Source organism: Chiloscyllium punctatum, chromosome 36, assembly GCF_047496795.1.
Source record: "Chiloscyllium punctatum isolate Juve2018m chromosome 36, sChiPun1.3, whole genome shotgun sequence".
Classification (NCBI taxonomy): domain Eukaryota; kingdom Metazoa; phylum Chordata; class Chondrichthyes; order Orectolobiformes; family Hemiscylliidae; genus Chiloscyllium; species Chiloscyllium punctatum.
In genome coordinates, this window is record NC_092774.1 from 12,422,496 (window position 1) to 12,446,605 (window position 24,110).

The 24,110-nt window shown below is 50.4% G+C and overlaps 2 protein-coding genes across 5 annotated transcripts; one reads left to right on the forward strand and one right to left on the reverse strand.

Moving 5' to 3' along the window:
• The first annotated feature begins 1,828 nt into the window (after window positions 1–1,828).
• LOC140460765 (uncharacterized) lies at window positions 1,829–6,305 on the forward strand. 2 transcript variants are annotated; one of them, XM_072555440.1, is made up of 2 exons: window positions 1,829–2,067; window positions 3,010–6,305. In XM_072555440.1, exon 2 carries the CDS (start codon window positions 3,419–3,421, stop codon window positions 4,217–4,219), a length of 801 nt encoding a protein of 266 aa, XP_072411541.1. In that variant the 5' UTR covers window positions 1,829–2,067; window positions 3,010–3,418; the 3' UTR covers window positions 4,220–6,305. The 2 variants fall into 2 exon arrangements, with proteins under 2 accessions (XP_072411541.1, XP_072411542.1); XM_072555441.1 differs by having other exon boundaries at window positions 1,831–1,927.
• Window positions 6,306–10,354: 4,049 nt separating this feature from the next.
• On the reverse strand, window positions 10,355–21,088 carry LOC140460750 (uncharacterized). 3 transcript variants are annotated; one of them, XM_072555408.1, is made up of 2 exons: window positions 21,008–21,088; window positions 10,355–16,734 (listed from the first exon to the last, which is right to left on the reverse strand). In XM_072555408.1, exon 2 carries the CDS (start codon window positions 16,324–16,326, stop codon window positions 15,256–15,258), a length of 1,071 nt encoding a protein of 356 aa, XP_072411509.1. In that variant the 5' UTR covers window positions 16,327–16,734; window positions 21,008–21,088; the 3' UTR covers window positions 10,355–15,255. The 3 variants fall into 3 exon arrangements, with proteins under 3 accessions (XP_072411509.1, XP_072411511.1, XP_072411510.1); XM_072555410.1 differs by lacking the exon at window positions 21,008–21,088 and adding an exon at window positions 20,413–20,556; XM_072555409.1 differs by lacking the exon at window positions 21,008–21,088 and adding an exon at window positions 20,409–20,556.
• Window positions 21,089–24,110: the final 3,022 nt, after the last annotated feature.

The window sequence follows — 24,110 nt, forward strand, 5'->3', positions numbered from 1 at the left end:
GGAGGTGTGGGTACAGATTTTACAGTTTCTGCAGTGGCAGGGGAAAGTGCCAGAATGGTAGGGTGGGTCGTAGGGGGCTGTGGACCTGACCAGGTAGTCACGAAGGGAACGGTCTTTCCGGATTCCTGATGAAGGGCTTCTGACCGAAATGTCGATTTCGCTGCTCGTTGGATGCTGCCTGAACTGCTGTGCTCTTCCAGAACCACTAATCCAGAATCTGGTTTCCAGCATCTGCAGTTATTGTTTTTACCCCATATTCCTCTCAACCCTACCTATTCACATACCCATCCAGCTGCCTTTTAAAAATTGTATTTGTGCCAACTTCCACCACTTCCTCTAGCAGCTCATTGCACACACGCACCACCCTCTGTGTGAAAAAGTACAAATCTATGCCTTCCTCATCCCCCGTTTTACCTGTACTGATACCTTCAGGGATCTCTGAACTTGGACAGCAAGGACCCTTTGTTCCTCTGCACTCTGTAGGGATCTACTATTTATTGCTTACTTCCTTCCCTTATTAGATTTCCCAAACCTCCTGGAGATTAAATTCCACAGTTCTGCCCCATTTACGAGCTGATAGATATCAGAGTGTAGCCGGAGACCATCCTCCTCCCTATGAACAATCCCACCTTTCCAGCATTTACTCCTGGACAGAGGGGACAGCATTGTCTCCAGCTGAGCAGTGTGTTTGTTAGCTTATCAGCATGTTCAACTATATTAATCAAAAGTACCTCACGCTACCTACACAATAAACCATGATGTTAGTTCCCATTATCTCTTTAGTTGCACCCTTACAGTTTTTCCTACATTCTACTTAATGTTATTCTAATGTCACAGTTAGAGGTTTAGTGTCAGCTTTTGCAACAATGGTCTTGCATTCCAGACCCTACTTAATATTTTCCTAATGTCATGATTAGATATTTATTATCAATAGTCTCAAGAAGACTGACTCTACTAATCATTAATTAGATATTTAATGTCATGTCCCAAATATTTATTGTCCCAATCCTGTCAATCATATTTAGCAGGTGAGGCTAACTTTACTGACTGTTATCTCATCTTGCCATAGTGACCTTTCAGCCTCAACCTTACTCTGCTAATTGGTGTAAGAGCTTTCCACTATCCTTTGCAACAAACTGGCAGTGGTCTCCATGCTCTAACCCTTCCCATGCCTTCATGCTCTTTATTTTCCATACTATCTAAAAATAGACTCAGGGTTGTCGAGCACAGAAACAAACCCTTCGGTCCACACCGACCAGATGTCCTAAATTAATCGAGTGACCCATTTGCCAGCATTTGCCCCCTACCCCTCTGAATCTTTCCTATTCATATCCGCATCCAGATGCATTTTAAATAATGTAATTGTACCAGCCTCCACCACTTCCTCTGGCAGCTCATTCCATGTACATACCTCATCCTCTGTGCGAAAAGATCGCCCCTCAGGACCTCCAGAAATCTTTCCCCTCTCACCCTAAACCTATGCCCTCCAGTTCTGGTCTTGGGGTCTTGCCCCCCACAATAAGCGGAAAAAAACATACAAAAATTGAGCAGCCAGACAAAATGCAAAAGGAATAAAATATCGAGCCATAAGGGAAAAAAAATTGTGTCTCTATCTTTTTTCCCCCATTGGTATTTGGACCCTTACAATCTGTCAGTAACACCAACATCCCCGGAGAGCAGACTGGGCAAAACACTGGGCATGCTCATCGCTGTACGCGAAAAAAACGGCGCGAGACCTTCTTTTGATTGACCAATAGGCAGCATTGGAGGACTGGAAGGAGACTGGTCCTCCTGCCAATCAGAGCCAGCCCATTGTCTGAATGCGGAAGTTGGACCATGAACTTCTCAAGCTGCGAGTCCTGATCCTCTCTCTCTCTGAATAAAGATTGAGCTTTACCCAGACTGCAAATTCCTTCCTCTGTCTCAGGTCTGTGAGGACGGCACTCTCTTATCTCGCCTCCTTTTCCACTTTTTTTTAACCATTCTGTGATTCAATTGTTGACTTTCAGCAACTGAAAGGAAAGAGAGTGAATTCGGCGGGGACAGACTCCGGAAACGTTGATCCAGGTCTGTATCTCAATTGGCAAAATAGTTAGGCAGGAGTCATCAGATGGTGGAGAAGTCGATATATCAGGTGTAACCCTTCTTCAGGGCTGGGGCTGGGTGCAGAAACTGCAGATAAAAGGGGGTGGTGGAGAAGTGGGGATAGGTCGAGACAGTTAGAGGGTACGACCTGGTTGGTGAGTGGGAGGAATGAATCTGGTTGGTGGCAGGGAGGAGGTCGGGAAAGTTTTCAAAACCTACAAAAGACAACCGGGAAAGAATGGAGGGACAAACCGAACCTTTGAGGGTCAGCTTGGAGGCATCAAGGTCTCAGGACAGGGGGTGGGGATGATCCCAGCTATGGGCCACATACCAGCAAATGGGACTAGATTGATTTAGGATATCTGGTCAGTACAGTCGTGTTGGACAGAAGGGTCTGTTGCTGTGCTATATATCTCCATGACTCTGGCTTTCTACTAACTTTTGCCACATCAATAGGTTCACATTCTCTCTAATGTCGGTGTTAATGTCTTGATGTCTCATTTTGCTCCCACCTTCCTGGGGACGTTAACCATTTTGTGTCTGGTTGTTCCTCAAGAAGCTGCATTGCAGGTTAACCCTGAATTGACACTTTCTTTTTGCTTCCCAAAATCAGACCTGCTCACTCTCAGCAGGATCCCAGTGTTGTGAAAGATATTAGCTTTTCAGGTGGAGGTATCCAAAATTCAGAGAGATATCATATCATGTCTTGACATTTTTGCTTTTCTGCCCCTGTAAGATCCTGAATCAGCATCTTCAGGGGAATTAGTTATATTGGAGTGAGAACAGAAGGGAAGGGAGAGTGGGATGGTGCTTTCAATTTTGTGGAATACCAAAAGAAAAGAATATTCCACAGACAGTAGAAATGCTTGTTCAAAATTTCTACCCTGCACTGGCAGTGATGAGCTTTGTAATCTATTCTGACAGAGTTTTTGAAGATTTGAAGAGGGAAGTTTCAAAATCAACGGATGAAGGGCTTATGCCCGAAACATTGACCCTCCTGCTCCTCGGATGCTGCCTGACTCCCCTGTGCTTTTCCAGTGCCACATTTTTCGACTGACTCTCCAGCATCTCCGATCCTCACTTTGATGTCAATGTCTGACAGTCACTCAATCCACTGGGGCCAGCAAACATTTTCGACCGTGATTTCTGGGAGAGGGATCAAAGCTTTTTGGTTCCTGTCTGAGTATGTTTTCGGCATCAGTGGGACTGGACGAGAGACCCCACTGTTGCAGCGCACTGTGCGTGGAGACTGAAACAGTTATACGGCCTGGAAAAGGGATTTCACGGCAGGGAGGGGCTCTACACGTGTTTATGTGCAGCTGAAGCTGTGGCCATGGAGAAACCAGAGGAATCCCGCCCCGTGGAGAAACCGTGGAAGTGTGGTGACTGTGGGAAAGGCTTCCGTTTCCCGTCTGCCCTGGAGACTCATCGGCGCAGTCACACCGGGGAGAGGCCATTCCCCTGCACCGACTGTGGGAAGGCCTTCAGACATTCCTCCCACCTGCTGGCCCACCAGCAGGACCACACGGGGGAGAGGCCCTTCCGCTGCCTGGAGTGCGGGAAGGCCTTCGTGTTTTTCTCTGCCCTGTTGGCCCACCAGCATGTCCACACAGGAGAGAGGCCCTTCAGCTGCCCCGAGTGCGGGAAGGCCTTCAGGTATTCCTCCACCCTGTTGAGCCACCGGCGGGTCCACACGGGGGAGAGGCCCTTCAGCTGCCCCGAGTGTGGGAAGGCCTTCAGCGATTCCTCCACCCTGCGGAGTCACCGGCGTGTCCACACAGGTAAGAGGCCCTTCAGCTGCCCCGAGTGTGGGAAGGCCTTTACCCAGGCCACCACCCTGCTGACCCACCAGTGGATCCACACCGGGGAGAGGCCGTTCACCTGCTCTCAGTGCGGGAAGGGCTTCACGTGCTCCTCCAACCTGCGGAGCCACCAGCGTATCCACACGGGGGAGAGGCCCTTCAGCTGCCCCGAGTGCGGGAAGGCCTTCAGCACATCCTCCACCCTGCTGACCCACCAACGGATCCACACCGGGGAGAGGCCATTCACCTGCTCTCAGTGCGGGAAGGCCTTCACCTACTCCTCCCACCTGCGGAAGCACCAGCGAGTTCACGTGCCATCGCAGGGGGATTGAAGGAGTGACGGCCGAGTGCCATTATCGATTGGACTATCACCCAGGTTCCGGGGACTCCTGGGTTTGAATCCGACTGTGGCAGATGGTGGAATTGGTATTTGGTCAGAAATGTGGAGTTCGGAATCTAACCATGAGACCGTTTCAGGGAGGGGCTGGTGCAGGGGAGAAAGCCCCCATCTGATTCACTCTCTCCCTTGTTAGGGAAGGGAACCACCATTGTGGGAAAGGATTCACTCAGTCGTTCCAGCTGCATCCTTTACCCGGTCTGGCCTACCCCTGACTCCAGACCCACAGCAGTCTGGTTGACTCTACACTGCCCCTTCCTGGCAAATAAGCGGGGAGACACTTACTTGGAGACAGGGTATGGGTTAAAATTGCTGAGTGAGGCAATACTTCCTTCGGGTTACAGCTGTACCAAGGATCCAATTACAAAGGGACAACTTGGTGCTGACCAACAGTAAAGACAGTGGGGTGTGTGTGGGCTTTGATCTTGAACTGTTTAAAAAGCTGCTACTTTGTCTATGCCTTTTTGCTGGGGGAATCTGAAGCTGTAACAAAGTCGGGTCACAATCAAGGTTACCTGAACTTACCGCCGGGCTCAGACTCTCATTGAAAGCTTTGAACTCCGAGAGGTTTTTGTTTTAAAGCTGCTCCTGTCTTTCAGCCTCTGCAGAGTTTCCAATGTTGTGTATCAGATGGAGCAGTGAATGAGTAGCTTGTATCATTAGAAATTGTACATCTTTCAGGTACTGTGTTGTTTCATCAGCATTGTCAAGTTTCCTGGCAGCACCAGGAGGTGGGGGCTGTGTTCAGTCGAAATGATATGGAGGGGTTGGTATTAGACTGGGGTGATAAAGTTTAAAAAATCACAATACCAGGTTATTGTTCAACAGGTTTATTTGGAAGCACTAGCTTTCTGAGTGCTGCTCCTTTATCGGGTAGCTGTGGAGCAGACACAGAACGTATATCAAAAGATCATGCAACTGATAGAATATATTGAACAAGCCTAGATTGCTGTTAAGCCTTTCATCTCTTAGAATGGGTGCAGGTTTTGGTTCATTAATGTGTCACTGCCAGAACATCTTTTAAGTCACATTCTTGAGATGACTTAAGGTTTTATGAAAAAGATAACATCTCAGCTCAGACCATGCATTAAAGGTGTGAGGTCAGAGTCTGTCTGTACCCCAATCTTGAATCAGACTGGTTCTATTTCCAAAGGAGGAATTCATAAAATATTACATGGATTGACTGCCTGGACATTGTGTGCTTTTTGACCAAAATTGAATGTATCTGCAAATATAATTCTGCCAATACAAATTCACCCCAAAGAATTGTGTGTGTGTGCATGTGAGTTTGTGCGTGAGAGTGTGTACATGCTTGGTAAAGTGTGAGTGTGATGGTGTATAAGCCTGTGAGAGTATTGAGGGGAGGAGGAACGCGTGTGTGTGTGTGTGTCGGAGCATATGTGTGAGAGGTATTAATACAAGCAAGGGGTTGCAGTTTGCTAAAACAAGGAAGGGCAGCACTTGTCCAGATAATGATAGGGCCCTGGGTCATGTTATAGAACAGACAGACATGGGGGGGGTGGTGTTCAGGTACATGGTTCTTTGGAAGTTGCATCACAGGTAGCCAGGGCAGTTAAGAAGGCATTTAGCAGCATAGCATTCATTGTTCACACCATTGAGTATCGGGGATGGGACATCATGTTGAGGTTGTATAGGATGTTGGTGAGGCCACTTGCAGAGGACTGAGTACAGTTCTGGTGGCCCTGTAAATAGGAAGAATACTATCAGAGAGGGTTTAATAAAGATTTACCAGGATGTTGTAAGGACTGGAGGGTTTGAGTTATAAGGAGAGAGGCTGGGACTTTATTCACCGGAGCACAAGAATGTAGTTTAAATGCAGAGCTTTTCTAAGAAAAATGTCAGTCTGACTCAACATTGGGACACAGACAGAATTCACACCGATTGTCTCTACTTATAAATAGAGCAACGTCTCTTTGAAATGTAGATTCATTTGGATATAACTGCGTCACTTTACATATGAAGATACCCCTTTGAATGTGCTGACATCCCTTTGAAATATAATCTTGTCCATTTAAACCTCTTTATTTGCAGATTCGTGCACTTTGTGTCTTTCACTGTGTCTTACATTTGCACACACACACACACCATGGGTGCTGGGGGAAAATTAAGCACTACCGTAGTGGGGGGGGGGGGTTAAGAAAAAAAATAATAAGCAATGGATTCCAGCATAAAAAAATGCAGATATGACGCCGTTCCGTTCGATGTCGGAATATCTGTTTAAATTGAGCCGTGAGCTTTCCCAATGTAGACAGGGCTCCTCGAAACGTGGCAGTGTCCCCGCCCCCCGCAGCTGCAGAGTGAGACAGGAGAGTTTGTTTTTGTGAATGAACAGTTGGAGCGCGAGGTGGCTGTGATTTGGTGACGGTGAGGCTCCACGGCCCCGCCCATCCCCTCGGCCCCGCCCATCCTCCCGGCCCCGCCCATCCCCCCACCCCGGGCCCCGCCCATCCCCCACCCCGGCCCCGCCCATCTCCCACGTGCAGACGTCACGCGGGGGTGAAGGCGGTTGGGAGGAGAAGTCGCTCGAGCGAGGAAGCGGCGGGAGGGCGGCCGTTAGGAAAATGGCGCCGTGCGGGGGGCGAAGGAGGGGGGGGGGAGGAGGGGCCCGGGGGGAGGAGGGGAGGGGCCCGGGGGGAGGAGCCCGAGGGGGGGGGCCCGGGGAGGGGGTGGGGGGGACGGGGGGAGGGGGTGGGGGGGACGGGGGGGGGGAGGGGGTGGGGGGGACGGGGGGGGGGAGGGGGGGGCCCGGGGGGGGGGGAGGGGAGAGAGAGGGACTGGGCCCGGGGGGGGGAGGGACTGGGCCCGGGGGGGGGGGGCGGGGGGGAGGAGGGACTGGGCGCGGGGGGGGGAGGGACTGGGAGGGGGGGGGGGAGGGACTGGGAGGGGAGGGGGGGGGGAAAGGGATTGGGACTGGAACCACTGAGAGCAGGTGAAGGGCCTCTCCCCCGTGTGGATCCGCTGGTGGGCCTGCAGGTTAGAGGAATGTCTGAAGGCCTTTCCGCAGTCGGTGCAGAGGAATGGCTTCTCCCCGGTGTGACTGCGCCGATGAGTCTCCAGGGCAGACGGGAAATGGTAGCCTTTCCCACAGTCACCACACTTCCACGGTTCCTCCACAGGGCGGGATTCCTCTGCTTTCTCCATGGCCACAGCTTCAGCTGCACACAAATACGTGTAGAGCCCCTCCCTGCCGTGAATTCCCCTTCCCAGGCCGTATAACTGTTTCAGGCTCCACACACAGTGCGCTGCAACAGTGGGGTCTCTCGTCCAGTCCCACTGATGCTGAAAACGTCCTCAAACAGGAACCAAAAAGTGTGGATCCCTATCACAGAAATCACAGTCAAAAATCGTTGGGGTCCCGATGGATTGAGAGACTGTCAGACATTGACATCAAAGTGAGGACTGCAGACACTGGAGAGTCAGAGTCAGAAAGTGTGGCGCTGGAAAAGCACAGCAGGTCAGGCAGCATCCGAGGAGCAGAAGAGTCAATGTTTCGGGAATAAGCCCTTCATCCGATGATTTTGAAACTTCAGTCTTCAGATTTTCAAATACTCGGCAAAAAGAAATTACAAAAGTCATCACTATCAGTGCAGGGTAGAAATTCAGAACAAGCAATTCTACTTTCTGTGGAATATTCTTTTGTTGTTCCACAAAACTGAAAGTACCATCCCACTCTCCCTTCCCCTCTGTTCTCACTCCACTCTAACTAATTCTCCTGAAGGTGCTGATTCAGGATCTTACAGGGGCAGAAAAAGCAAAAACATCAAGACTGACATCTCTCTGAATTTTGGATACCTCCACCTGAAAGTTACTATCTTTCACAACACTGGGATCCTGCTGAGAGTGAGCAGGTCTGATTTTGGGAAGCATAAAAAAAGTGTGTCAATTCAGGGTGAACCTGCAATGCAGCTTCTTGAGGAAGGACCAGACACAAAATGGTTAATGACCCCGAGAAGGTGGAGCAAAATGAGACATCAAGGCATTAACACTGACACACTTCAGTCAAACTCTTCTGCTCCCAGTCAGGGCAAAACATGCTCTGAAAGTTCAGCCTTCACAACCACACTTCTGCTTTCACTGAAGACAATTAGAGTCACACAGCACGGAAACAGACCCTTTGGCCCAACCTGCCCAGATATCCTAAATTAATCTAGTCACGTTTGCCATCACTTGGCCCCTATATGGGCCGGGTGCTGACAGCTGGGATGAAATTGGGTTGGCTCTCTTGTCAGCAAGGACGAGTTGGACCGAAGGGTCTGTTTCTGTGCTGTACATCTCTATGACTCCAGTCACATTTGTAGGTAATATTAACGGAGAACTCTGTTCCCAGCTTTGTATTTGTCGGCAACTGCATGGTACTTATCATCCTCAGGCGGCCGGCCTTGTTGAATGTTTTAACCAGACTCACGACTAAACTTGCCAAATTAATGGCAGAGTCTGGCCCCTCCTGGTTATGTTAATCCCTGTGGCCTTATTCCAGATGCGATCCATGTCTGCGGGCAAGACACGACTGTCTCCAGCTGAGAGTCTCTCTGGTCACCCCCTCCGTACCCCTTGGAAGGATTCGGCTCCCTTCTCAGTCCACGTCCACCACGTGACCGAAGCAATGATTGGTTATGTTCTTGCTCTAATGAATGTTATGCGTGCCTTTTACTCCCAGGAGCGTGCGGCCTACAGCGATGTTCCCTCCCTTTCAGCCTCGTCACGGGTAGACCCTGGTTCGTTGGTGCTCGTCAAGAAATGGACTGGCAAAGGTCTCCAACCTCATTGGGATGGCCCCTTCCAGTTTTTACTTCCCACCCCTATGTCGGCCAAAGTTGCTGGGCGCTCAGCTTGGGTCCAACGGCACCATTGTAAATTGATTGACCGCACCAATCAAAAGGGGGAAAGACGAGGAGAGAATCCTGGAATCTGAACAAAAGGAGTGGACCCTGTCCATTTGGGTTTTTGAATTTTGCTGTTGTTCTAATGTTAATCTTATTACAGATACTTGAACTAAGAGGAGGGACATGTGGGGGATCACTTATCTCCTCACCTTTCTGATCACGGACAACATCCTGATGGGGAAAGCCACTAAGTATGGATGGGAACAACTCCGAGACACCCGCACCAATCAACCAAACCGCCCCGTGGCCCAACATTTCAACTCCCCCTCCCACTCTGCCGAGGACATGGAGGTCCTGGGCCTCCTTCACCGCCGCTCCCTCACCACCAGACGCCTGGAGGAAGAACGCCTCATCTTCCGCTTCGGAACACTTCAACCCCAGGGCATCAAATGTGGACTTCAACAGCTTCCTCATTTCCCCTTCCCCCACCTCATCCTAGTTTCAAACTTCCAGCTCAGTAACTGTCTCCTTGACTTGTCCGGACTTGTCCGACCTGCCTATCTCCTTTTCCACCTCTCCACTCCACCCTCTCCTCCTTGACCGATCACCTTCATCTCCTCCCCCACTCACCCATTGCGGGGGGGGGGGGGGGGGGATGGGTATGGGTGGGATACTGTTCAGAGGGCCAGAGTGAAATAGATGGGCTGAATGGCCTGCTTCCACCTTGTTGGAATTCGATGACCCTCCCCACAAAGGAGCATTTTATCTGCATCTATCCTGTCAAGCCCCTTTCAGAAATCTACTGGTTTCGATAAAGGTATACAGCACAGAAACAGACACTTCGGTCCAATTTGTCCATGTTGACCAGGATTCCAATCTAAACCAGTCCCACTTGCCTGCATTTGGCCCATATCCCTCTAAACCTTTCTACTCATGTATCCATCCGAATGCTGTTTCAATGTTGTCACTGTACCTGCATCTACCACATCCTCAGCAAGTTCATTCCACATGCAATTCACCCTCTTTCAAAATATTGCCCCGCCGGTTTCTTTTAAATCTCTCTCCTTATATTTAAATAAAAATGCCCCCTCCGCCCTAGTTTTGAGTTCCCCAGCGCTGGATTGTTCTATGTTCTAAACTTAGTGCAGGAGGCTGAAAGAAATGAGCAGCTTTAAAACAAAAACCTCTCGGAGCTGAAAGCTCTCAATGAGAGTCTGAGCCCGGCGGTAAGTTCAGGTAACCTTTATTGCAAACCAACTTTGTTACAGCTTCAGATCCCCCCAGCAAAAAGGCAGAGAAAAAGCAGTTGCTTTTTGAACCCCACACCTCCCCTCCCCCTCACCCCCCCCCACCCTGTCTTTACTATTGGGTAAAAACAATGACTGCAGATGCTGGAAACCAGATTCTGGATTAGTGGTGCTGGAAGAGCTCAGCAGTTCAGGCAGCATCCAAGTAGCTTCGAAATCGACGTTTCGGGCAAAAGCCCTTCATCAGGAATAAAGGCAGAGAGCCTGAAGCATGGAGAGACTAGTGAGAGGAGGGTGGGGGAGTGGAGAAAGTAGCATAGAGTACAATAGGCGAGTGGGGGAGGGGATGAAGGTGATAGGTCAAGGCGGAGGGTGGAGTGGATAGGTGGAAAAAAAAATAGAAAGTTAGGACAAGTCAGGGGGACAGTGCTGAGCTGGAAGTTTGGAACTAGGGTGAGATGGGGAAAGAGGAAATGAGGAAACTGTTGAAGTCCACATCGATGCCTTGGGGTTGAATGGTTCAGAGGCGGAAGATGAGGTGTTCTTCCTCCAGGCGTCTGGTGGCGAGGGAGCGGCGGTTGAAATGTTGGGCCACGGGGCGGTGTGGTTGATTGGTGCAGGTGTCCTGGAGATGTTCCCTAAAGCGCTCTGGTTGGAGGCACCCAGTCTTCCTAATGTAGAGGAGACCGCATCGGGAGCAACGGATACAATAAAATGATATTGGTGGATGTGCAGGTAAAACTTTGATGGATGTGGAAGGCTCCTTTGGGGCCTTGGACGGAGGTGAGGGAAGAGGTGTGGGCGCAGGTTTTGCAATTCCTGCGGTGGCAGGGGAAGGTGCCAGGATGGGAGGGTGAGTTGTGGGGGGGCGTGGACCTAACCAAGTAGATACGGAAGGCGGAAAAGGGGTGGGATGGAAATATATCCCTGGTGGTGGGGTCTTTTTGGAGGTGGCGGAAATGTCGGCAGACGATTTGGTTTATGCGAAGGTTGGTAGGGTGGAAGGTGAGCACCAGGGGCGTTCTGTCCTTGTTACGGTTGGAGGGGTGGGGTCTGAGGGCAGGAGTGCGGGATGTGGACGAGATGCGTTGGAGGGCACCTTTAACCACGTGGGAAGGGAAATTGCGGTCTCTAAAGAAGGGGGGCATCTGGTGTGTTCTCTGGTGGAACTGGTCCTCCTGGGAGCAGATCCAGCGGAGGCGGAAGAATTGGGAATACGGGATGGCATTTTTGCAAGAGGTAGTGTGGGAAGAGGTGTAATCCAGGTAGCTGTGGGAGTCGGTGGGTTTGTAGAAAATGTCGGTGTCAAGTCGGTCATCATTAATGGAGATGGAGAGGTCGAGGAAGGGGAGGGACGTGTCAGAGATGGTCCAGTTAACTTTAAGGTCATGGTGGAATGTGTTGGTGAAGTTGATGAATTACTCAACCTCCTCGCGGGAGCACGAGGTGGTGCCAATGCAGTCATCAATGTAGCGGAAGAAGAGGTGGGGAGTGGTGCCGGTGTAATTACAGAAGATCAACTGTTCTACGTAGCCAACAAAGAGACAAACATAGCTGGGGCCCATACATGTGCCCATGGGCTACCCCTTTGGTCTGGAGGAAGTGGGAGGATTCGAAGGAGAAATTGTTAAGGGTGAGGACCAGTTCAGCCAAACGAATGAGTGTGTCAGTGGAAGGGTACTGTTGGGGACGTCTGGAGAGGAAAAAACGGAGGGCTTGGAGGCCCTGGACATTGCGGATGGAGGTGTAGAGGGATTGGATATCCATGGTGAAGATAAGGCGTTGGGGGCCGGGGAAACGGAAGTCTTGGAGGAGGTGGAGGGCGTGGGTGCTGTCTCAAACAGACGTGGGGAGTTCTTGGACTCGGGGGATAGGACAGTGTATAGGTAGGTAGAGATGAGTTCAGTGGGGCAGGAGCATGCTGAGACAATGGGTCAGCCAGGATGGCCAGGCTTGTGGATCTTGGGAAGGAAGTTGAACCAGGCAGTGCGGGGTTCCCGGACTATGAGGTTGGAAGCTGTGGGTGGGAGATCTCCTGAGGTGATGAGGTTCTGTATGGTCTGGGAGATGATGGGTTGGTGATGGGGGTTGGGTCATGGTCGAGGGGGCAGTAGGAAGAGGTGTCTTCGAGTTGGCGTTTGGCTTCAGCGGCGTAGAGGTCAGTGCGCCAGACTACCACTGCGCCCCCTTTATCCGCTGGCTTGATGGTGAGGTCGGGATTGGAGCAGAGGGATTGGAGGGCTGCGCGTTGTGAGGGTGAGAGGTTGGAGTGGGGGAGGGGGGGAGGTAGACAGGTTGAGGTGGTTAATGTCCCGGCGGCAGTTGGAAATGAAGAGGTCGAGGGCAGGTAATAGGCCAGCGCGGGGTGTCCAGGTGGATGCAGTGTGTTGGAGGTGGGCGAAGGGGTCCTCGGAAGGTGGGCGGGAGTCCAGATTGTGAAAGTAAGCTCGGAGGCGGAGGAAGTGTTCGACATCACGGCGTGTATTAAATTCATTGATGCGTGGACGGAGGGGGATGAAGATGAGTCCTTTGCTGAGGACTAATCGTTCGTCCTCAGTGAGGGGGAGGTCTGGGGGGGATGGTGAAAACGCGGCAGGGCTGGGATCTGGGATCTGGTGTGGGTGTGGAGCTGGGAGTGGGGGCGGAGCCGGTAACTGGAGTGGGTGTGATGGTGGGGGGGAATGGGGGGTGGAGTCATGAGCTGGGGTGGTGTTCCCCTCAGGGTTCTGTCGGCCAGGAATGGTGACAGTGGGATCTGTGGGGGGCATGTCAGCAGAATGCAGGTGAGTGGCGTTGGTGGGGGCGGAAGTGGGGGTGACCACAGCAGGAGAGGTGGCGGAAGTCACTGAGCGTGTGACATCAGCGATGATGTGAGGGGCAGAAATGATGTCACATGTGATGCATGAGGAATTGTGAGGGGCGGAAGTGGCTGTGGGAGTAGCCATGATGGGGGCGGAAGTGACATCAATCAGTGTGGGGGCGGCAGCTGCACCAGCCGCATGGCTAATGGCGTCCGAGCAATTTCAGAGGCCGGGGGAATCTTCTGGAATGTTTGAGGAGCGCTGGTTATGGAGGTGGGTGGATAAAAGTTTGTTGTACTTACAGTTTTTGATGTTTAAGATGGAGTTGAAATACTGTTTGTTGAGAGTATGAATTCTCCTGAGGATGTAGTACAGAGTGGGTCCTTTGTAATTCTGAGAGAGTGTGGCCCTCAGCTGAGGCAGGGCTGACTGTAGAGAGGTTAGGTGCCGGCGCATTGCTGCAAGCGTGGAGCGGAGGATCTTGAAGGAGAACCGTTCCTGGTGTTTTTTGAATCTGTAGTCTGTACTGTTTGTCCTGTTCGGATCCGAACTGTGCTGGTTTAAAGGTGGTCTGGAGTCCGTGTGGGATGAGTTGGTTACGGAGGCAGGCACTGAGGAAGCGAATGGGGCTGTGGTGGCGAGTCTGTTTCAGGACATGGTTGAAGAGCATCAGGGCAGAGGAAATGACCTGGGCGGCACCGTGGGCGGCACGGTGGCAGTGGGCAGCATGGTGGCACAGTGGTTAGCACTGCTGCCTCACAGCGCCAGAGACCCGGGTTCAATTCCCGCCTCAGGCGACTGACTGTGTGGAGTTTGCACGTTCTCCCCGTGTCTGCGTGGGTTTCCTCCGGGTGCTCCGGTTTCCTCCCACAGTCCAAAAGATGTGCAGGTCAGGTGAATTGGCCATGCTAAATTGCCTGTAGTGTTAGGTAAGGGGTAAATGTAGGGGTATGGGTGGGTTACGCTTCGGCGGGGCGGTGTGGACTTGTTGGGCCGAAGGGCCTGTTTCCACACTGTAAAGTAATCTAAAAAACCTGGGAGTTGCAGTGGGAGAGGGACTCCCTGAGATTCTTGTAGACAGAGGAGGAAAACTTCTTCAAGGCAGGCATCCTTGCAAGAGGGTTCGCTGGCGGGTTAAAATCAACGAGGTAAAAACAAGGACTGCAGATGCTGGAGACCAGATTCTAGAATCACACAACTCCAGGTTGTAGTCCAACAGGCTTCTTTGGAAGCAGTAACTTTTGGAGTGCTGCCTCATCATCAGGTGGTTGTGGAGGATAAGATCCTGAGACACAATTTAGAGCAAAACATTCCAGCGTCCTGCCACTGAAATGGTCTATTCAACAAACCTGGATTGTTAAGTCTTCCACCTTTTCAAATAGGTTGCAGGTCTCATTACAATGTGAATCCCAGAACTTCTTGTTGTCACCTTCTCGAGATAACAAGGTTTGATAGCAAAAGCTCACATCTCAGCTCAGACAATGCATTAAAGGTGTGAGGTCAGAGTCTGCCTGCATCCCAATCTTGAGTCAGACTGGTTCTGTTTCCAAAGTCAAAGTTACAAGCTATTACATGTATTGACTGCCTGCACACACCACACCTCCCCTGTCCCACCGCCCCCCCCTCACTGTCTTCACTATTAGCCAGCACCAAGTTGTCCCTTTGTAATTGGATCCTTGGTACATCCGTAACCCGGAGGAAGTATTGCCTCACTCAGCAATTTTAACCCGTACCCCGTCTCCAAGTAAGTGTCTCCCTGCTCATTTGTCAGGAAGGGGCAATGTAGAGTCAACCAGACTGCTGTGGGTCTGGAGTCAGGTGTAAGCCAGACCGGGTAAAGGATGCAGCTGGAACGGCTGAGTGAATCCTTTCCCACAATGGCGGTTCCCTTCCCTAACAAGGGAGAGTGGGAAATCAGATGGGGGCTTTCTCCCCCCACCGACCTCCCCCTCCCTGAAACGGTCTCACCGTTAGATTCCGAACTCCACATTTCTGACCGAATACCAATTCTGACATCTGTCGGGGCGGGATTTGAACCCGGGAGTCCCCGGAAACAGGTCGACAGTCCAACTGATATGGTCACTCGGCCGTCACTCCTTCAATGCCCCTGCGATGGCACTGAACTCGCTGGTGCTTCCACAGGTGGGAGGAGTAGGTGAAGCCCTTCCCGCACTGAGAGCAGGTGAATGGTCTCTCCCCCGTGTGGATCCGCTGGTGTCTCAGCAGGGAGGAGACCTGGGTAAAGGCCTTCCCACATTCGGGGCAGCTGAAGGGTCTCTCCCCCGTGTGGATACGCTGGTGGGTCAGCAGGTTGGAGGAACTGCTGAAGGCCTTCCCGCACTTGGGGCAGCTGAACGGCCTCTCCCCCGTGTGGATACGCTGGTGGGTCAGCAGGTGGGAGGAACTGCTGAAGGCCTTCCCACACTCGGGGCAGCTGAAGGGTCTCTCCCCCGTGTGGACGCGTCGGTGGATCAGCAGGTTGGAGGAACTGATGAAGCCCTTCCCGCACTGAGAGCAGGTGAACGGCCTCTCCCCGGTGTGGACCCACTGGTGGGTCAGCAGGGAGGAGACCTGGGTAAAGGCCTTCCCACACTCGGGGCAGCTGAAGGGTCTCTCCCCCGTGTGGATACGCTGGTGGGTCAGCATGTGGGAGGAACTGCTGAAGGCCTTCCCGCACTTGGGGCAGCTGAAGGGTCTCTCCCCCGTGTGGATACGCTGGTGGGTCAGCAGGGTGGAGGAACTGCTGAAGGCCTTCCCGCACTCGGGGCAGCTGAAGGGTCTCTCTCCCGTGTGGATACGCTGGTGGATCAGCAGGGTGGAGGAGCAGGTGAAGCCCTTCCCGCACTGAGAGCAGGTGAACGGTCTCTCCCCCGTGTGGACTCGCTGGTGGATCAGCAGGTGGGAGGTATACCTGAAGCCCTTCCCGCACTGAGAGCAGGTGAATGGCCTCTCTCCCGTGTGGATCCGCTGGTGGGCCTGCAGGTTAGAGGAATGTCTGAAGGCCTTTCCGCAGTCGGTGCAGGGGAATGGCCTCTCCCCGGTGTAACTGCGCCGATGAGTCTCCAGGGCAGACGGGAAACGGAAGCCTTTCCCACAGTCACCACACTTCCACGGTTCCTCCACAGGGCGGGATTCCTCTGCTTTCTCCATGGCCACAGCTTCAGCTGCACACAAACACGTGTAGAGCCCCTCCCTGCCGTGAAGTCCCCTTCTCAGGCCGTATAACTGTTTCGGACTCCACACACAGTTCGCTGCAACAGTGGGGTCTCTCGTCCAGTCCCACTGATGCTGAAAACGTCCTCAAACAGGAACCAAAAAGTGTAGATCCCTCTCACAGAAATCACAGTCAAAAATCGTTGCGGTCCCGATGGATTCAGAGACTGTCAGACAATGACATCAAAGTGAGGACTGCAGACACTGGAGAGTCAGACAAAAAATGTGGCGCTGGAAAAGCACAGCAGGTCAGGCAGCATCCGAGGAACAGGAGAGTCAATGTTTCGGGAATAAGCCCTTCATCCGTTGATTTTGAAACTTCAAGTCGTCAGATTTTCATATACTCTGCAAAAAGAGATTACAAAAGTCATCACTATCAGTACAGGGTAGAAATTCAGAACAAGCAATTCTACTTTCTGTGGAATATTCTTTTGTTGTTCCACAAAATTGAAAGCACCATCCCACTCTCCCTTCCCCTCTGTTCTCACTCCACTCTAACTAATTCTCCTGAAGGTGCTGATTCAGGATCTTACAGGGGCAGAAAAAGCAAAAACATCAAGACTGACATCTCTCTGAATTTTGGATACCTCCACCTGAAAGTTAATATCTTTCACAACACTGGGATCCTGCTGAGAGTGAGCAGGTCTGATTTTGGGAAGCATAAAAAAAGTGTCAATTCAGGGTGAACCTGCAATGCAGCTTCTTGAGGAAGGACCAGAGACAAAATGGTTAATGACCCCGGGAAGGTGGGAGCAAAATGAGACATCAAGCCATTAACACCGACACACTTCAGTCAAACCCTTCTGCTCCCAGTCAGGGCAAAACATGCTCTGAAAGTCCAGCCTTCACAACCATACTTCTGCTTTCACTGAAGACAATTAGAGTCACACAGCACGAAAACAGACCCTTTGGTCCAACCTGCCCAGATATCCTAAATTAATCTAGTCATGTTTGCCATCACTTGGCCCCTATATGGGCTGGGTGCTGACAGCTGGGACTAAATTGGGTTGGCTCTTTTGTCAGCAAGGACGGAGTTGGACCGAAGGGTCTGTTTCTGTGCTGTACATCTCTATGACTCCAGTCACATTTGCCATCACTTGGCCCTGACCCATCATATTCATATGCCCATCCAAGAGCCTTTTAACTTGTCATCGTACCAGCACCCACCACTTCCTCTGGCAGCTCACTCCATCGCTCAAGTGACTCCATGTTGAAAGCGTCTGGTCTGGTGCACCAGATGACACCAGGATAATCTCAGATCATTTTCAGATCGCATCGATACTCAGTCAGTGACTTTCCCGATCAGGATGTTGTACGTGATCAAACAGGTCAGTGGGTAGGCGATCCCCCACCTCTTAGTTCAAGTATCTCTACGAGAACTCCCTTGCTGGAGGGTCCCTTGGAGACACTTCAACTGGACTTCATTGAGTTGGAGAAATGAGTTGAGTTGCTATAAATATGTTTTGCTTATTGTTGATGTCTTTTCGAAGTGGATTGAAGCCTACCCTCCTCCTAACACTACTGCTGAGAGTGTGGTGAAGAGTTTGTTTAAGGAAATAATTCCCCGCTTCAGTATACCTGCGTGCATTAGCTCAGACAATGGACCACACTTTGTGGGTAATATTAACGGAGAACTCTGTTCCCAGCTTTGTATTTGTCGGCAACTGCATGGTATTTATCATCCTCAGGTGACCGGCCTTGTTGAATGTTTTAACCAGACATAAGACTAAACTTGCCAAATTAATGGCAGAGTCTGGCCCCTCCTGGTTATGCTAATCCCTGTGGCCTTATTCCAGATGTGATCCATGTCTGCGGGCAAGACACGACTGTCTCCAGCTGAGAGTCTCTCTGGTCACCCCCTCCGTACCCCTTGGAACGATTTGGCTCCCTTCTCAGTCCACGTCCACCACATGACCGAAGCAATGATTGGTTATGTTCTTGCTCTATCTAATGTTATGTGTGCCGTTCACTCCCAGGAGCGTGTGACCTACGGCGATGTTCCCTCCCTTTCAGCCTCGTCACAGGTAGACCTTGGTTTGTTGGTGCTCGTTGAGAACTGGACTGGCAAAGGTCTTCAACCTCGTTGAAATGGCCCCTTGCAGGTTTTACTTCCCACCCCTACAACGGTCACAGTCGCTGGGCGCTCAGCTTGGGTCCAACTGCACCATTGTAAATTGATTGACCGCACCAATCAAAAGGTGTAGAAGAGGAGGAGAGAATCCTGAAATCTGAACAAAAGGAGTGGACCCTGTCCAGTTGGGTTTTTGAATCCTGCTGTTGTTCTAATGTTAATCTTATTACAGATACTTGAACTAAGAGGAGGGACATGTGGGGGATCGCTTATCTCCTCCCTTTCTGATTACGTACAACATCCTGATGGGGAAAGGCTCTAAGTATGGATGGGACCGGGAATGATCAGAGGTTATCACCACCCATACTGAGGAGATGTCGTCCAGTGCACCGGACCAGACCCCTTTGACGTGTGGAACGTGATGAAGATTGATTATTGTAATGGACTCTTCCATCAGAAAGACCAGATGGTCCATCTGGACAGTAGAAATCAGGGGGAGTTACCATGGCGTTACCGAACCTGTCTTTTTGATTTTATCTGCAGACGCAAGCCTAGTGAGGATAAAAATGATCAACCCCATCATTATGGTAAATATTTTAAGGACGCCCAGGAACACCATCCCTTTTTGTAGGACGGGCCGACTCGAGAAAAGGGAAGCCTGATAGGGGAAACTCCTCAATCCACAAGGAACTTATTTATACAGGCCCACAGAACGCTCTACACCCCAGAGGCAGTAGTATGTTACTCCTCTCTATCGGGAGATGACTTACTTGCCCCGTCCCCAGTCCCCGATTCCATTCTATTTGTCAGATTTCCTACTGCCGACCCTGCGAAGAGGAATATCACTTTCCAATACCTCCGGTCTGTGTATACAAACAGCTGGTGTAACACTGCCTGAGGTACAGCAGGCCTTATGTGGCACATGGACCTGGAACGGAACCCTTCCCTTGTGCATTTATAGGCCTTTTCTCTTTTCAGAACCTGATACTGTCACCAAGACCATGTACAATAGAGCTAAGGGAGAGCCCAATGGGAACAGCATTCTGAGGACCATTGTCTCCCATACACTGCGAGTGCTCAAGTCACTTGACCCATTTTGTACAGTGCTAAAGCGACTCCTCTTGCAAAACGTTGACCCTCTACTCCTGTAGATCTGACCAGACCCCCTGCTGTAACATTTCAGTAACCTATTTTGACAAACTCTCCCTAATATACACCAAACCAGACTATTATTTCTTCAGCTAAGGTAAAGCTACCAATTTCCTTGTCCTGGATGGCAAAGATGTCTCTCATAAGGTCACCATCGGAGCCCTTGTTCCCACAACAGTACCTTGTCCTGGCCAGTGGACAAGTCGATGGAACCTCCATCTGAGGAGGATGCAGCGATCGGTCTCAGCCAACCTTGCTCCAACTGGAAGGATCCCAAGGGACTGGGTGACAATAGAGGACACGCGACAGGCTGGGGAATCCAGAGTACCCTGAGGTTGGAAGGATCGGCAGGGTTGACAAGTCAACAGAACTGCAATTCCCTCTTTTGTGGCCTGACCATTTGAGGAAATAAGAGTAAAGAGGCTCTGGAACAGAGTAAACTGGGATTATCAGACCTGTGTCTTTACTCTATGCAGAATCGGTATGCCTTAGACTATATACTCGCCCGGGAGGGTGAGGTCTGCACCATTGTCCAAGATAAATGCACTATGGGCATTCCCGATCTCACTGGCAATATTACTAAGATTCAAGAAGAGATCCAGGTATTCCGTGACAGAATGACTGAAGGGACCAGTTGGGGAAACTGCAGATCGGGCCGATGGTACAATTGGCTCATCGGTTTAGCTATGTCTGTTTGTCGGTATTGGTATTGTTAGCTATTTAATTGCTAGGCTTATGAGGTCCCTTAGTGATATAGATTTGCCCCAGAAGATGTTCCTTTCGCGATCTGATGGCTCACCCACATGTGTCGATGGCGATGATAAATATGACCAGATGAGCTGTGAAGATGGTGGTGCCTCTCTACAGGATGTTGACGGCTGGACCACCTTGAAGGGCATTCGTTTGGACTAGCCTTCTCTTTCAGTGATCGCGGTGCAATCAAAGGGAGGAATGAGGGTGTGGGCATCTGGGTGATAAAGTCAAGAGCCTTAAAATTTGTCTTTAAACATTCAGACTAAAATGTAATGCTGAATTATTGCATACATTTACTGCACTAGAAAATAAACGGGCAGGAAGGCTCAGAATGAGGAGAGAACTTAAAGATAGGGACACCTGGGCTCACCAAGTGATAACAGGATGCTGTAAGGCAATGAAGAACGTTTGCCTCAGCATCGGTGAATCTGTGTGAACAGGACACCAAGTGATAACATTCACAGCCGTTCCCTTGTGAGACCATTTTAGTGCTGAGACTGTTGAATCCTGTAGAAAATTAACTCTTAGTGCTTATCTGCAATGGATTGAAATGAATTGCATTTTGGGACTTTATGATGATATTGAGTATCCATTACTGGTTATTAAATACAAACTCTGTAAAAGGAAATATTGATAAAGCTTTACCTTACTTGCTGCAGGCGAGGCTCCAGCGGAGGAAACAGGCCGCGGGCACACTTCCGGCTTCGGGATGGCCACGCCCACTGGTCCAGGTACTAGTCCCGCCCCCTCCTCCGCCCAGGGGACACGTCGACCCCGCCCCTTCCGAACGCAGCTCGTAAACCCCGCCCCTTCCAGGATTGACTCGTAAACCCCGCCCCTTCGGAACAAAGGAGAGTCAGTCGAAAAATGTGGCGCTGGAAAAGCACAGGGGAGTCAGGGAGCATCCGAGGAACAGGAGGGTCAATGTTTCAGGAATAAGCCCTTCATCCGTTGATTTTGAAACTTCAGTCTTCAGATTTTCATATACTCTGCAAAAAGAGATTACAAAAGTCATCACTATCAGTGCAGGGTAGAAATTCAGAACAAGCAATTCTACTTTCTGTGGAATATTCTTTTGTTGTTCCACAAAATTGAAAGCACCATCCCACTCTCCCTTCCCCTCTGTTCTCACTCCGCTCAAACTAATTCCCCTGAAGGTGCTGATTCAGGATCTTACAGGGGCAGAAAAAGCAAAAACATCAAGACTGACATCTCTCTGAATTTTGGATACCTCCACCTGAAAGTTAATATCTTTCACAACACTGGGATACTGCTGAGAGTGAGCAGGTCTGATTTTGGGAAGCAAAAAAAAAGTGTCAATTCAGGGTGAACCTGCAATGCAGCTTCTTGAAGAACAACCAGACACAAAATGGTTAATGACCCCGGGAAAGTGGGAGCAAAATGAGACATCAAGGCATTAACACCGACACACTTCAGTCAAACTCTTCTGCTCCCAGTCAAGGCAAAACATGCTCTGAAAGTCCAGCCTTCACAACCACACTTCTGCTTTCACTGAAGACAATTTGAGTCACACAGCACGGAAACAGACCCTTTGGTCCAACCTGCCCAGATATCCTAAATTAATCTAGTCAGATTTGCCATCACTTGGCCCCTATATGGGCCGGGAGCTGACAGCTGGGACTAAATTGGGTTGGATCTCTTGTCAGCAAGGACGAGTTGGACCAAAGGGTCTGTTTCTGTGCTGTACATCTCTATGACTCCAGTCGCATTTACCATCACTTGGCCCCTCTATATCTGAACCCTTTGTATTCATCCGCCCATCCAGATGCCTTTTAACTGTTGGAATTCTACCAGCCCCCACCACTTCCTCTGGCAGCTCATTCCATATACGCATCACCCTCTTCATGATAAAGTTGCCCCCGAGGTCTCTTTTACATTTCCCCACTGCCCTCACACTGAACCTATGACCCTCCAGTTTGGGACTCTCCCATCCCAATGGAAAGACCTTGTCTATTTTCCCTATCCATACCCCTCATGATTTTATAAAAGTCTCAGACTCTGGCGCGATGGGGAAAACAGCTCCACCCCATCCTTCTGTCCCTCCTCACCCGGGTAATTAAGACACATACCTGTGTTTGCAGAGTCTGCTGCCTCCTTGGATTCACTCCAGTTGGCACAAGTGAACAGATTCCCCCCACACACTCCCAGGATGAAGAATTGCTGAGGGAGGGAGTCTCATGCAAACTGACAGGGCCACTTCCGCGTTGTGACGCCTTCAATGGGTCAGGGGTGGGGTAGGGAATGGGAAAAGGGGCGAGGAAGGGGTGGGGCGTGGCCGGCCGGCTGGCTAGCCTGCACCGCCCTGCACAGTTTGCAGGAATTCCTTCCCTTCACAGAATCCCCACAGTGTGGAAGCACGCCACTCGGCCCGACGAGTCCACACTGACCCTCCGAAGGGTAACCCACCCACATCTATTCCTCTTCACCTGTTGCTCTACTCCCTGACTATCACACCTAACCTGCACATCCCTGGGCACTATGGGTAATTTAGCATAGCAACTCCCCCCCTAACCTGGACAAAGGTAAAAATCGCAACACCACGTTATAGTCCAACAGGTTTATTTAGAAGCACTAGCTTTTGGAGCACTGTTCCTTCATCAAGTGGTTGTGGAGAATAAAATAATAAGACACAGAATTTATGGAAAAACATGACAGTGTCCTGCCACTGAAATGATCCATTGAACAAACCTGGATTGTTAAGTCTTTCATCTTTACAAATGGGTTGTAGGTTTCATTAATATGCAAATCCCAGAAATCCCTGGAAAGCACCTTATCAAGCGAACTTAAAGTTTTATGACAAAAAGTGACACTTGAGCTCAGCTCTGAAAATGTGCATTCACTCCCGTGAACGTGTGTGTGTGTGTGTGTGTGTGTGTGTGTGTGTATGAGAGATCTTGTATGTGCACATCTTGTATATCTCTCTGTCTATTTGAGAACAGATGCCTTACTTCTGCTGGTGTAAATATTATTGTAAATCATAGCTGGGTTCTCAGAGTTAGATGTAAGGGAGAGAGAATTCCTCAAGTAGGATAGTATAAGAATCCTGGGAGAGCCCCATTTGTGGTTTACTTTCTCATGAACAAACATTAAACACGAGCACCTCGTCATTTCGAATTTGGTTTCCTTTTTCTTGTGAGATCCCCTGCTGTGATTACACTGTGCCTGGGTGGCTGACAGACTGGGAGATGGTGGGTTGGGGCTTGATTGACTGAATGCTTTATTGTTCCAGAAGGTGAGAAAGGGGACAAAGCTTCAGCAGAAATCCAGCAGAGCTGAGCACAGACCGACATCATACTCCTTGGGGACAGGGAGATCAACAGAGGACAGAGAAACCAGGCCCTAAAACCCGAGCTGACATCAGACTACCATGTGATCAGAACTTTGATGAGCAGTGCCAACCCTCTACCTTTACCAAGCTTCCCATTAGACAACACCCTCAATATACAGAATCTAATCCTTGCCATCCTAAAGCCATGTCTCTGTAAGGAGTCTCAGACCATAATTATTCACTTCAATGTGTGCAGTTAATTCATTCACTTTTGTTACAATGCAGCACACATTCAGACTCACCGTTTCAGTTTTTGTGATCTTTAGAATCCAGTTTTGATTGCTGGTACATTTACTCTCCTTGTCCCTTTCTCTGATGTTCATTTCCCACATCACCTCACTGCTCACCGGCCTTGATTTGGATTGGCCATGCTAAATTGCCTATAATGATGACGGATGT

Excerpts from the sequence above, each read along its gene's own strand:
- LOC140460750 (XM_072555408.1), bottom strand. The coding sequence starts at position 16,326 with ATGGAGAAAGCAGAGGAATCCCGCCCTGTGGAGGAACCGTGGAAGTGT.
- LOC140460765 (XM_072555440.1), top strand. The coding sequence starts at position 3,419 with ATGGAGAAACCAGAGGAATCCCGCCCCGTGGAGAAACCGTGGAAGTGT.